A 14,947-nucleotide genomic window follows, 5' to 3' on the forward strand; every position below is an offset into this window, starting at 1 on the left:
CAAAAGCCACATGTTCTAACAGGAGCCCAGCACCCTTCCCCTCTCCGACGCTGCTGTTCGTAAGGTACCTGTGCAGTGTATGTTGTAAAAAGGCGATGGCTCTGTCAGAAAGAAAAGGTGGCATAATCATCTTTCATTTGCTGTTCATAATAGTGTTATAATTAATGTCTAAACTGGTGCTGTGGTCTCTAGAAGAGATTCACATTTGAGGGGCACATGTTATTGCTACCAAATGGAAGCACTTTTTTTGTGTATACTTGTCTTTGGGATTTATTTTGCTAGCTGGAGACTGTGGCCTTCAATCCTCTTTTCCTTTCTTCCATGAACACAGGTTCAACAGCTGGACATGGAGAATCAACGCTCATCACCTCTGTCGTTCCCCAGTGTTCCTCAAGAAGAAACCTTACGTCAGGCCCCTGCTGGACTCCCCCGAGAAACTCTGTTCCAATCCTGCGTTCTTCCTCCCAAAGAAATTCCTTCTTTGTCTCCCACCATTCCCCAACAAGGCTCCCTGCCTCAAACTTCCAGTGCTCCCAAGCAAGAAACTTCTGGCCGGATGCCACATGTGCTCCAGAAGGGACCGTCACTCCTGTGTTCTGCCGCTTCTGAGCAAGAGACTCCTCTCCAGGGCCCCCTGGCTTCCCAGGAAGGGACCCAGTATCCACCCCCAGCTGCTGCTGAACAAGAAATCTCCCTTCTCTCCCACTCCCCCCACCACCAAGAAGCCCCCGTTCACTCCCCTGAAGCGCCTGAGAAAGACCCCCTGACCCTTTCCCCAACAGTTCCCGAGACTGACATGGACCCCCTGCTCCAGAGCCCGGTTTCCCAAAAGGACACCCCCTTCCAGATCTCTTCTGCAGTCCAGAAGGAACAGCCGCTCCCCACGGCGGAGATCACCCGCTTGGCTGTGTGGGCTGCCGTCCAAGCAGTGGAGAGGAAGCTGGAGGCCCAGGCCATGAGGCTACTGACCCTGGAAGGCAGGACGGGGACAAATGAAAAGAAGATAGCCGACTGCGAAAAGACAGCCGTGGAGTTTGCGAACCATCTGGAGAGCAAGTGGGTCGTGCTGGGGACCCTGCTGCAGGAGTACGGGCTGCTGCAGAGGCGGCTGGAGAACATGGAGAACCTGCTGAAAAACAGAAATTTCTGGATCCTGCGGCTGCCCCCCGGCAGCAATGGAGAAGTTCCCAAGGTAAGCACATCCCAACTGGGGCTTCCTAAGGAAGTGATCTGAATTGGAGTGTGGTTTAGGAATGTAGTATAATATGAAAGAAAGGGGTGGTTGAGAAAGGAAAAAATATAGTGATCCCAGTTGCTAGGATGTGCCAAAATCAAATTATTTCTCCTGTTGATGAGAGTATAGGCTAGTACAGAAATGCCCCTGGGATCAGGGGCTGTCAGTTTAGAAGGGTGTTCAGCAGAGCTGTCCCTGGTGTGAGAGGCTACGAAGGCAAAGCGAAGGCCGATGAGAGCTGTGGAGAGGCTTTACCATCAGTCACTGAGGGTGCGTTCGCTTTACAATTGCAGCAGAGGACGGAGCTTGGGTTAAACATCACAAGGATCTGTCCTGCTCCATATTTTTATCAGTTCACTTATAAGCCATGTTGGTGCCAGGAAAACTGATTTCAAGAGGTTTCCTTTCAAAAGCTGGAGAAGTTAGGTTTCCATATTATTTTCCAGAAGGTTCTGAAAGAGCTTGAGCGTGGACTGGCTTGCTTTCTCTTCTTCAGTGCTGCTGCCCCCTTTCACAGCCATATGTAGAGAGAAAACAGATTCTGTTCTCTAGCCCGGCATGTCTCAAATTTTCCTGGGCACATGGATCTCCCCAGGATCTTACTGAATGCAGAAGCTATTTAGTAGGTCTAAGGTGGGGTCTGAGAGTTCGGATTTCTAGCAAGTTTCCTGGTAGCACCATTGCTGCTGGTCTACAGACCATGCTTTAGAGCTGCAAGAATTATATCCTGAAGGGCAGGAAAAGGATCCAACAAGACAGGCCCCTCACTCTCTGGGGCCAGGACAGTGGCCAGACTTCTAGAAAAGTTGTAGATGAAGGCCCAGAGCCAGGAGTTTGGGCCTTCGGATTGGCCAGCTGTGGGCCTGTCACTGCCTTCCAGCGGGTCTGAGCCGAGTTTGTTTTGTGGTTTCAGGTCCCTGTCACATTTGATGATGTCGCTGTCCACTTCTCAGAGCAGGAGTGGGGAAACCTGTCCGAGTGGCAGAAGGAGCTCTACAAGAACGTGATGAGGGGCAACTACGAGTCCCTGGTTTCCATGGGTAAGGAGAAGTCTTCACTCGCTGGGGGCTGCCTGGACACCAGCTCAAGGTGCATTCATAACCTTAGGGAGTTCTGAACCCCAGCAGAGCCAATAGTCACAAGCAAGGAGAACAGAGTTTTACAGATCACAACAAATTAAAGCAAATGCCCTCATATACCCATACACATCAGCGCGGCCCAGGCCAGAATGGCTTGTAAATTGAGACCCCACTCTCGGAGAAGCTGCTGGGGCAAGGAGGAAGAGAAAGATCTGGACATCAGTGGTCTCTCTGTCATATTTTTCCCCATGGACCCCTTTTTTAATAAATTAGTTTGTCCAGCAAACTATTATTAAGGAAGGAAAAAAGAATGAAAGAAAAGTATGCTGAGTGCCTACTGTGTACCAGCCACGTTTGAGGTGCTGTACAAGAATCACCTTGGACCCACACAGCCAAGATGTTGGGGAGGTTAAGACTGGTGTTCACACTCCTGTTTGATGATTCAGGTGCCTGAACACTGAGACTATGATAAGGGAGGTTAAATGCCTGTTTCACGGAGATCTGTCTTACCCCAAAGTCTGTAGATTCTTGTGATTTTCATTAAGAATATTTAAGGATGAAAACCTGCGACTCTACATGGCCAGGTGTGGTGGCTCACGCCTGTAATCCCAGCACTTTGGGAGGCCGAGGCAGGCGGATCACAAGGACAGATCGAGACCATCGTAGCTAACACGATGAATCCCCGTCTCTACTAAAAATATATTTAAAAAATTAGCTGGGCGTGGTGGTGGGCGCCTGTAGTCCCAGCTACTCGGGAGGCTGAGGCAGGAGAACGGTGTGAACCTGGGAGGCAGAGCTTGCAGTGAGCCAAGATCGAGCCACTGCACTCCAGCCTGGGCGACAGAGCGAGACTCCGTTTCAAAAAAAAAAAAAAACTGGAAAAATGTACTTCACTTTTATATATGTGTATCTGTTTCTCTGATATGGAGAACTTTTGGATATATACAAAATGTTATCTTAAACATTTAAATGTGTTGTCACATAGAAACTTTAATTCCAACTAGAACTGACAATTTTATACATACCTTTCCATAGGATACATTCCCTTCCTTTTAAAATTCTTTTAATTGTGTTTTTTAATTGTGAAAATTCAGCAATTTAAATGATTTATATAATTAAGAGCAGCCACCACCCATTCACCCTTACCACTCCCCAGAGGTAACCACCATGAACATCTTGGCCTGTGATCTCTCTCATCTTTTTTTGCATGTGCAGATATAAGCATGATACATGCACTGATGCACATGCAGTTTGGGATTTGCACAGAGGGGCCCATTTGCTTATTTTACCTAATGTAGGGGCATAGAGAGTGTTCCATGTCAGCATACGTAGGCCTCCTTGGAAACACAATGCAGTGTTCCGTGTGAACCATTAGGGCTTTTGACCTTTCTGCTGTTGCTGAACAGTAGGTTGATTCTGTTTTTCTGTTACAAAGTGTTATGATAAACAGCTCTGTGTATTTGTACGCTTCTGTGTGTTTCAGTAGGACAGATACTGAGAAGTGGGATTGCCAGGTAAACAGGATGCACATTTACAGTTTTATGGCTACTGCCTGGTGCCCTCCAGAAGGCTGAGCCAGGTGGTATTTCTGCAAGGGTATGTGAAAGTGCCACTTCATACCCGGCCTGAGCTGATGTTCTTCTATTTTAAATATTAGTCTTTTTCATAGGTAAAAAATGCTACCTCATTTGTTTTATTTTTTATTTAATTATTATTTTTTGAGACAGAGTTTTGCTCTGTTGCCCAGGCTGGAGTGCAGTGGTGCGATCTCGGCTCACTGCAAGCCCCCGCCTCCTGGGTTCACGCCATTCTCCTGCCTCAGCCTCCCGAGTAGCTGGGACTACAGGTGCCTACCACCGTGCCCGGCTAATTTTTTTTTTTTGTATTTTTAGTAGACATGGGGTTTCACCATGTTAGTCAGGATGGTCTCGATCTCCTGACCTCGTGATCCACCTGCCTCGGCCTCCCAAAGTGCTGGGATTACAGGCGTGAGCCATGTGCCCGGCCTACTTCATTTATTTAAATATGTATTCTTTGATGATTAGTGAACTTGTGCATCTTTTTATATATTTATTGGCCATTCATATTTCTTCTATGATTTACCTATTTATAACTTTGCAATTTTACTAGTTATAGAAGTTCTTTATGTGTAACTATGGATATTAACCCTTTGCCATATGACAAACATGTATATATATATGTTTCCTCTAAGTTTCTTCATCTTTTAACTTTATTTCCAAAGAACTGTGAACTCATTTTATGTAAGAAAATCTTTCGATATTTTATTTTATGGCTTTTAGATTTTTATCAGGATTAGTTTTTTGCTTTTTTTCTTTTTTTGAGATGGAGTTTCACTCTTGTTGCCCAGGCTGGAGTGCAGTGGTGCAGTCTCAGCTCACTGCAACCTCTTCCTCCCAGGTTCAAGTGATTCTCCTGCCTCAGCCTCCCGAGTAGCTGGGATTACAGGTGTCCACTACCATGCCTGGCTAATTTTTTGTATTTTTAGTAGAGACAGGGTTTCACCATGTTGGCCAGGCTGGTCCCAAACTCCTGACCTCAGGTGATCCACCTGCCTCAGCTTCCCAATGTGCTGGGATTACAGGTGTGAGCCACTGCACCTGGCCAGGATTAGTTTTTTACCTTACAAAATTTCAAATATCTTCTGCCTTTGTAATGAAAACCTGGGCAGGTTTTGACCACCTCTGAGCAACATGATCTACACACACACACACACACACACACACACACGGTGAGGAGGCTTGGTGGTTTTCCGTTATGGTCTCCAGATCTCACACACACACACACACACACACACACACACACATACACACACGGTGAGGAGGCTTGGTGGTTTTCCATTATGGTCTCCAGATCTACACACACACACACACACACACACAGAGACACACACAGACACACACACCCCTCTTGGGAAAAGGTGGAGAGGCTTGGTGGTTTTCCATTATGGTCTTCAGTTGAGGAGCTGCTCCTAGAATCACGCGCCCACAGAAGATACAACAACATCCAGTGCAGCCTCATCCCAGAGCATATTTTTTTTCCCTTTCTTCTGCCCAGACTATGCAATTTCCAAACCAGACCTCATGTCACAGATGGAGCGCGGGGAGCGGCCCACCATGCAGGAGCAGGAAGACTCTGAGGAGGGTGAGACCCCGACAGATCCCAGTGCTGGTGAGTGGCTAAGGGTGATCCACAGCTCTGCATTCTAGATCTTTCAGTACTCAGGAAGTCCCAGCATGAGGCGGCACAACCCAAGGTAGGCCCTGCCAGGATATGTTAGGAGGAAGGAGGCCCACAGGTGCCAGGACCTCCTTTGGAGCGCCATGATCACCAGTAGCCTAACTTGTTGATTAATGGAAATGCCGTGAATTTTTTGACATGACCAAGTGTCACCTCACTCTCTGTAGGAAATAAAGCAAGAAACTCAAAGAAAGGCAGTCACTTGTCAAGCAGTCATTAGTGCTTAAAATTCCTGGAACTTGCGAGAAAAGGACTACACCCATGAGTCCTGCAGGTGGTTAGTGGAGGGATAAGGGGCAGGCATGGACTTTACCGGGAACATCCTACATGCACAACTTCAGCAGGACAGCATGTAGGTGGAGTCAGCAGATATGTGCCCGGTGAGACTGACCAGAGGCCATGTGGCTCATGTGCACTCTCTGGTGTGAGGCTGTCTGTATCTGAGTACAGTTTTTCTGCTTACTGGTGGTGGGATTTCCGTTGCTTGATCTTTTTAGAGTCTCATCTATAAAATAGAACTGGCACTAATATCTAACCGTGGGGCCTGGCACAGTGATTGGCACATAGCAGTGGCTCAGTAGACCAGCCGCTGTTGGTGTGCCTGGGGTCACCCCATTCACGGCGGCCGGGTCAGCGGCTCACACACTCATGCTGCAGGAGCTCTTATGCTGCGTGGTTGCTCTTTGAAGCCCCTGTTTGGGAACTGCCCTTGGACTTGAATCACTTACCTCGACGGTCGTTAGCAGAAGCTGATCCTTGTCCTTTGTGGGCAGGTGTGGCATGTGAACATAGCTGAGTGTTACTGGCAGTCATGTCTGCTAAAAGAGGATGATCCACCTGGAGAACTCTGTTTGGGGCCAACAGCCAGGTCTTGTTAGGAACTAATGTCATTGATTTGGGGACCTATCAGCTGCCTCCAAGCAGATGTTCTAGGAACATGGAGTAATGTCAGCCCCGTGTGCTGAGTGGGAAGGTGACTTCTGGGAGAGACAGAACCCTGTAAAAATACAAGTGCTGGCATGTCCCAGAGAAATCCAGCGGCGTCACTATCTATGAATTTGCCTAAAATTTAACTTGAGGGGAGGGGCTAACCCTGAGTTCATTCTGGCAGACAGAAAAGAGGAATTTAAAAGTTGATGAGGATGTTGATGAGGATGAGGTGTTGGTGACAGTGTGGCACATGGCAGGGTGAACTTTTGGTTGAGGAAAATCAGTCAGTACGGTAAAGGTTTGAATGGCCACATCCAAAAACAAAGGTCAAGTAGGAATAGAGAGATTCTAGGTGGAAGAAATGAGAAAGAAGGGTTGGAAGGCAGAGAATGAGAAGTCAGGAGAGATGATTTGTAGTAAAAATCCTAAAATACAGTCTGCTGTCCCAGCAGGGACTTGCGGTTCAGGTGCTGCTCTCATAGAATTTTCTTGGAAGAGCTGGATGCAAGAGCATGGATCCCCTTTCTCTGTCTGCTTTTCACAGCCTCATCACAGATGGGCCTCTCACAGAATGGGGCCAGAATTGAAAAGCAAAATAACTCAAATCCATTCGGCCCTGGGCTGGGTTTGTTCTGGCACATGCACTTCCACAGGAGCTTCTGCTGGAATAAGCAGCCTCACAGAGGCCTCCTTGTGTGGCTGAAATGTGTCATTTGTTCCAGTCACCATCTCCAGCCCCTGGGAGTCTGCAGTGGGAGGACAGGGGAGGACATAGGCACTGCTGCTGCTCCACAGTGTGAGCTGCACACTCGCACCTCTGTGCTAAACCAAAGGCCCCGGCCTCGCCGTTGCAGGCTGGTTCTGCAAAACTGCAGGTATCAGAGCCCCTGCACTCCAGTGGTAACCTGTCCATCCAAGCACCTTCTCCCTTTGCAGAATGGCAGCAAATCCAGCCATGGGCCAGACCAAAAGTATGAGACCAAGGGAGAAAAGTCCAGAAAATTGAGACTTCTCATAATTCCAAATATACCAAACATGACAATTTTATGAATTGGCTAAGTAAATTCAGCAAATAAACTACCATTTAATGGTTGGGTTCCCAAGGGCAAAGAGATCCAAAGATGATTCAGATGTCAACCCTCCAAATACTCAGAACAGGGGCTCCCATTCATTCACAGCCCTGGAAGGGTGGCCTTGGAGGCCGGAGAAGCCAGGCACCATCTTCACCTAGCAAATGAGCAAAGAGTAAGGCCAACCAGAAGGCATGGCTGAAATCTGTGTGCTCAGACATTGCCACTCAGAGGGTTCATCATTTCAGTCTCTCGAGAAAGCAATTTGATGCTTTCTAGTCTTAAAAATATATACCTTTTTTTTTACTATATGTGTGTGTGTGTGTGTGTGTGTGTGTGTGTGTGTGTATATAGATAGATATATATATATATATAGTTTTGTTTTTGAGATGGAGCTTCACTTTGTTGCCCAGGCTGGAGTGCAGTGGCGTGATCTCTGCTCACTGCAACCTCCACCTCCTGGTTCAAGCAATTCTCTTGCCTCAGCCTCCTGAGTAGCTGGGATTACAGGTGTGCACCACCACGCCCAACTAATTTTTGTACTTTTTTTTAGTAGAGACGAGGTTTCACCATGTCGGTCAGGCTGGTCTTGAACTCCTAACCTCAAGTGATCCACCTGCCTCAGCCTCCCAAAGTGCTGGGATTACAGGCACGAACCACTGTGCCTGGCTTATTATTAAGTATATTTTCAATATTTTAAATGTTCTTACATTTGACCTAATAATTTACTTCCTGAAAGTCTAGCATGAAAAAGAATCCAAAATATAGATTAAGATGTACAAATACAAATCACAGTATAATAGACTATTACACACTAAAATCACATTTATGAAGAGTTTTGAAACCATAAGTTTCACCCGTATGTTTATTTAGTTCATCAGATCTCTTTGGTAGCATATACTGTGTCAAGAACTACGTTAACCCTGAGGCCCATGCCCTCAGACTTAACTCCTGTGGAGAGACTGACATTAACAACCAAAACACCCCCCATAGATGAAAGCACGGGCACCAGCTGTGACGGACGCAGAGCATCCAGGACTGCGAGGCACACGACAGGAAAGGTGCCCTTGAGTTTGGGAAGTCAGAAAGGCCTCTTTGAGGACGTGAAATTTCTAGTGGAAACCTGAAGGCCAAGTAGGGTTCTGGTTGCTCCGTGGAGAACTAACTGAAGGGAGTATGGTCTGGAAGCTAGGAGACCACTTGGAGGTTCTTTCTGTCTTCCAGGTAGGAAACCTTGGCATCACCCTGAGAGAGAAGTGGCTGTTGTCAAGATATACTTTGGCAGTGGACTAGGAAGGACTTAGGGATTGGTGGGTGTTGAATAGGAGGGATGGGGAGGTGCTAAGGATGGCTCCTAGGCCTCTGGCTTAAGTAAGAATAGAGGGAGGGTAATATAAGGTTCAGATTTGGAGAAACACTGAGAATTCCGTTTTGAACACATTAGGTTTGAGATCCCTGTGAGACATCAAAGAGCAGGTGTTGAGAAGGCAGATGAATAAAGGAGTCTGGAGTTCAGAGCAGAAGTCTGAGCTGGAGACATCTGGCCTTGGCATATTTGGACATTTGGTGTCGGCAGCATAGATACATTGGGTTGCTCAGTCTGTAGAGGGGGAAGAGAGGAGGACACAAGCCATGCCCTGCAGAACCCTGGGTTTTGGGGCAGATTCGGGAATTTGGAATATGTTGTTCACGATGGGACCCAGGTGTTAGTATTTTTTAGCTTCCAAGGTGATTTTCATATGCAGCCAGGGTTGAAAACCACTGTTGTAGGATTTGGAAAAAGGAGGAGCCAGAGGAATCAAAGGAAACAGAAAGAGTGGCCAGAAAGGTAGTAGGAAAATTAGGATAGTGCCCTGTTGGGTATTTCTAGAGAAGAATGTTTCCAGAAGGAGAGAGTATGCCCAACAGTGTTGTATTCTGCTGTGTGGTTTAGGAATAGGAAGACTAAAAAGTGTCCATTGGATTGCAAGCTAAAAATCATCAGTGACCTTAGGAAGACAAACGTTGGTAGCTTAGTGGAGGTGGCAGCCTGAGAGTCAGTGGGTGAGGAGCACGTGGGAGGCAGGGAAGTAGAGATGGCATGTGCTGACAGTCATTTCAACAAGTGTAGCTGTAGGGGAGTGGAAATATGGGACAGTTGGGGGGATTCTTGTTTGCCTAAGATGGGGATTGCTAAAGCCTGTTTGAAATGTTGATGGGAATGATCAAGTTGATAGGAGGATTAAGGATGTAGAAGTGGGAAAGGTAAATATAGTGAGGTCAGTGATGTAAGCAAAAGTAGGTTTAAAAAAACTGGATGGAAACATACCAAAGCCGTATTTCTCTATGTTTTGTAAAATGTTCTGATGCAAGCATATATTACTTCTTATTCAGTAAAAATATATTTTTTAAAACAGTACACAATGAAAGATTGAGTTGAACAGGGCAGATTGAACATGTATTTATTCCTACCTCCCCAGATCCTTCTTTTTTTTTTTTTTTGAGACGGAGTTTTGCTCTTGTTGCCCAGGCCGGAGTGCAATGGCGCGATCTGCAACCTCCGCCTCCAGGGTTCAAGTGATTCTCCCGCCTCAGCCTCCCCAGTAGCTGGGATTTAAGGCATGCACCACCACGCCTGGCTAATTTTGTATTTTAGTAGAGATGGGGTTTATCCATGTTGCTCAGGCTGGTCTTGAACTCCCGACCTCAGGTAATCTGCCTACCTCGGCCTCCCAAAGTGCTGGGATTAGAGGCCACTGTGCCCGGCCTTCCAAATCCTTCTAAAACAAGACTGAAGGAACTTTTAAAAAGAAAGGAGATACAGCAATGAAGTTTTTCAGCCCTGAAGCAGGTGGATAGATGTGGTAAGCTGAATCTGAAATTGGTACTAGGGAAAACTGAGAAGAAACCTAATTTGCACCCCCACACCTGCTTGGGGCTCCAGAGTTAATAGTACCAGAGACTCTAGGGATTCCTGGAAATAGGAATGAAGTGAGGCTAAACACAGACAGCTGACTGAACATCTTCTAAATAGACCACTTAACACTCCCCTCAGCTCCCATTGCCTCCCTCAGTCCCTACTACAGGCATCTGCACCTCTCTAGCCCTGTTATGTGACAGGCTTATTCTCTGGAGAGGGTGCAAAGGAGGCTCTCTGGACATGGGCACCAGGCACAGTTGAGGGTGGGGCACCACATCGAAAATGGGAAGAAGGAGACTTGACGTGCAGATATTGAGATCTCCAGCCTTCTTCCCTAACTCAACTCCCAAAATGTTGCCAACACCCAGAATTAAACTCATCGGGCAGAATATTGGAAGAGCCTTATCTGGAGACTTTTGGAACCAGGCCAAGAGGTTTCTGAGTAAAATGACTTGACCAAAGCTCCCTATGGGCCAAACAGAGACCCACACATAGTTAGCAAGCCCCACCCAAATGCATTCAGCTCTTTGTTCTCTTGAGTGTCCTCTTTTAAGTCTCCGTGGACAACCAAGAACCAGAAGACATTTGGGAAAAGTCTGTGGTGTACAGAGACGAATAAGTAAAGACATCAGAAAAAATATATTTAGAGGAACAGAGACCATGCAGAGAGGAAAAAAATGTATATATGAATACTTACATATAAAATCCTTAGATAAAATAAGTGAATGCATTCATGATACAAAAGTGTAATGCTTGTTTTTTAAAAAAAGAAGAGAAAGGAACTCTTGGAAATTAAAAATGTAATAGTACAAGTTAGAGACTCAGGAGCAGTGTTGGAGGATAAGCACACATCCCAGAAAATAAAGCTAAAAGATAAGAAAATAGGGAAATAATAAAAATAAAGGATGGAAGGAAATAGGGAAAGAATAGAAAACTGAAGGATGGAAATCCAACATCCAGATAATAGGAATATACAGAAAAAAGAGTAGCAAAAAAAGGTGGGAATTATCAACAAAATGATTCAAGAAAAATTCCCACCAATGAAAGCCATAATTTTCTAGATTGAAAGAGCCAGCTGCCCAGAGCACTGGAAGAAAATAGACCTACACTTTCAGCATGGACTTTCAGAGCAACTGAGAACAAAGGAAATCCTACGAGCTTCCAGAGAAGAGAAACAGAGTCATGCGAAGAAACAGGAATCAGAATGGCCTCAGACATTTGTAACCACATTGGGATCTAGAAGACAGTAGAGCAATGCCTTTCAAATTCCAAAGGAAAGTATTTTCCAACTTATAATTCAATATCTAGCCAAACTGTTTTGATTAAATATGAGTGAAACTGAGACATTTTGAGATGTTCAAGTCTCCACAAATCCTTTATCAAACTGGGGGAGGTGCTTTGCCAAAATGAGGAAATAAACCAAGAAGGAGGCATTACAAATGCCAACTTGAGAGAGAGGTGGAGGCACTCCAGGGGCATGGCACAGGGGCATTCCGAGAGGCCAGCTGTGTACCTAGAGGCAGCTGGTTGAGTGGGGCACCTCCACAGGTCCCAGAAATTTGTCTTCAAGTAGATGAAATGGATAAATACCCAATATATTTGAATGTTTGGAGAGGAGAGTTACACAGCAAGGTAAGGTTGGGGGAGTTTGGGGCTGAGTTCATGATAATTAGTCGTAAGCTGGGCAAAAGAAAAAAGTGTCAGATCTAGGGAAGGCAAGAAGGTTTACAGGCATTGGAAGCACTCACTGTATACTACAGAGTTTAGTTATAAATAACATTGATATAATCTAGCGAGGTAAACATCCAGTATTGATCCAACTAAAATTACAACAAAACTGTATTGGCAGGATCAGTTCGGAGACCTTCATCCCTTGGAAGTCAATGGATGATGCTTAAAATTGAAAACTCAAGGAGTAGTAATATAAGTGTATTACTTAGAGTTATGGAGGTAAATGACCAAAGAATCAGCTGGAATCATTGAAGTGATTGCCCCGGAGAGCAGGAAATGGGGGAAGATGAGTGGAAAAGAACTTTTTAAAAAATAAGTTTTGGGCCGGGTGTGGTGGCTCACACCTCTAATCCCAGCAGTTTGGGAGGCCGAGGCAGGTGGATCACTTGAGGTCAGGAGTTCGAGACTAGCCTAGCCAACATGGTAAAATCCCATCTCTACTAAAAGGGAAAAAAAAAAAAAAAATTGCTGGGCATGGTGGCCCGTGCCTGTAATCCCAGCTACTCAGGAGGCTAAGGCAGGAGAATCACTTGAACCCAAGAGGTGGAAGTTGCAGCCCCATCTCAAAAAAAAAAAAAAAGTTTCGAAGAACTGTTCAACTATGTTCAACTAGCCTGTGTGCATGTATAACTTAAAAAAAATTTTTTTAATTAAAAAAACCTAACAAAGTATAGCCATGAGAAGATTGGAAAGTCAGTGTCAACCAATATTTATTTGCTTTGAGCTGGTAGAGAGAGTTAATGTGGCAATACTGGTTTTTAATTTCACAAAAGAAAAGTACAGAGAGAGTGAAAGTCCCCCATAATATTCTCTCAAGAGTCAGCAGTTTATTCATTCCAATTTTATGTGCATGTGATTACATACACATAGCCTTAATTATGTAGGTAATACATAATACACATTATCATTGTAGAAAAGTCAGACAATATAGAAGTACTGGCAAGTTTCTTTTTTCAATAGTATATCATTGACATTTTTACATCAGAATATATAAATTTGTCATACTCTTTTTCATAGCCGACAGTAGTATTCTGTGTATTGATTTCATAATTTGTTTAAATACTGTCCCATTAATGTGCATTTAGGTTGTTCACAAGTTTCAGTGCTTCAGTAAAGATTATTATAAATAGATCTTCATGCACTTGTCAGGAACTTATTTAGAAATGGATTTTCTGGGTCAAAGGATACACCCACTTAAAAATTTAATAGATCCTGGCAAATCCCTTCAAATCACTCGTGCCAGTTTACATGCCTTCATCCGTCTAAGCATGAGAATGTTTGTTTCTATACACTCTTACCAGTAACAGGTATTATTTATCTTTTTCTCATTTGCCAAAGTAGTAAGTAGAACTAAAGCACAGTATGTGGATGAAACATACTTTCTATAAGGGTGATGTTGAGCATATTTTCATACCTTTATTGATTACTAGTATCTCTTACTACTCTGTGAATAATCTTTTTTGTTACTCTTTTGTATTATTCATCTTTTTATTGATTTGTAAAAAGCTTTTAAAATATTAAGGATATTAGCCCTTGCCTAACAGTATGTATGTGAATACTTTTCCCAGTTTGTGGTTTACTTTTTTTTTTTTTGAGACAGTGTCTCACTCTGTTGCCCAGGCTGGAATGCAGTGGCACTATCTCAGCTCACTGCAACCTCCACCTTCCGGGTTCAGGCTATTCTCCTGCCCCAGCCTCCCAAGTATCTGGGGTTACAGGTGCCCACCACCATGCACGGCTAATTTTTTTGTATTTTTAGTAGAGACGGAGTTTCACCATTTTGGCCAGGCTGGTTTCAAACTCCTGACCTCCAGTGATCTGCCTACCTTGGCCTCCCAAAGTGCTAGGATTACAGGCGTGAGCCACCACGCCTGGCCTGTGGTTTACTTTTATATTTTATGTGTGTATGTGTGTGTGTGTAATAGCAGTTTTTAACTTTTATGTATTCAAATTTATCAGTCTTTTTTTTTTTTTGAAACAGAGTCTTACTCTGGAGTGCGGTGGCGCAATCTCGGCTCACTGCAACCTCTGCCTCCTGGGTTCAAGCGATTCTCCTGCCTCAGCCTCCCGAGTAGCTGGGATCACCGGCCCCTGCCACCTCGCCCAGCTCATTTTTGTATTTTTTAGTAGAGACGAGGTTTCACCATGTTGGCCAGGCTGGTCTCGAACTCCTGACGTCAGGTGATCCACCCGCCTCAGCCTCCCAATCTGGGTTTCATAGCAAATGTAGAAATGTTTACTCAAGCTATTTTATTTAGTAAACACTGTGATCACAGATCTTAGGTCTGTGAGCATCTCAAAAAAAGCTATAAAAATTTTTGAAACACAAATTTTTTTTTGCCCTAGAAAACAAAAAGAAAATTGCTAAGTAATTAAATGCTTATTTTAACTAAATGTCTAAAAATATGGTATTATATCAGTTTCAATAACTAATAAATTCAGTCTTTGCAAATGTTTAATACATTTGAAAACAATTTATGGGATTTTCCCCACCTCACAGGAGTTCTTATGAACACGAATTATTAAAAACCAATCACAGATTAAATAAGTTTCTTATAGCCAAATGATGGCAACAGCAAGCTACAAGAATCCTTTCAAAACAATTTATAGCAAAATTATAGTTGATAGGAGTTGGGCATGTTAAATATGCTTGGCACGAATTACCAAACGTCCTCCAGAAGGAATATCTGAAGTCCCATAGGGTTACAAGTAGCCTGTTCCTCAGCTTAAAGTTGTAAAACTTAGA

At 44.5% G+C, this 14,947-nt stretch overlaps 1 protein-coding gene across 3 annotated transcripts in view; it reads left to right on the top strand.

The window, feature by feature from the left end:
* The window catches only part of ZNF777 (zinc finger protein 777), a 31,086-nt gene that overhangs the window by 5,145 nt on the left and 10,994 nt on the right, over window positions 1-14,947 (top strand). For all 3 annotated transcript variants that reach the window (XM_017862424.1, XM_017862425.1, XM_017862423.1), the window contains exons 2-4: window positions 332-1,192; window positions 2,148-2,274; window positions 5,389-5,502. In XM_017862424.1, the coding sequence (XP_017717913.1) occupies window positions 347-1,192; window positions 2,148-2,274; window positions 5,389-5,502 (1,087 nt within the window). In that variant the 5' untranslated portion in view covers window positions 332-346. The remainder of the gene's footprint in view (window positions 1-331; window positions 1,193-2,147; window positions 2,275-5,388; window positions 5,503-14,947) is intronic.

This window comes from Rhinopithecus bieti, unplaced genomic scaffold (assembly GCF_001698545.2).
Source record: "Rhinopithecus bieti isolate Rb0 unplaced genomic scaffold, ASM169854v2 scaffold_64120, whole genome shotgun sequence".
NCBI lineage: Eukaryota > Metazoa > Chordata > Mammalia > Primates > Cercopithecidae > Rhinopithecus > Rhinopithecus bieti.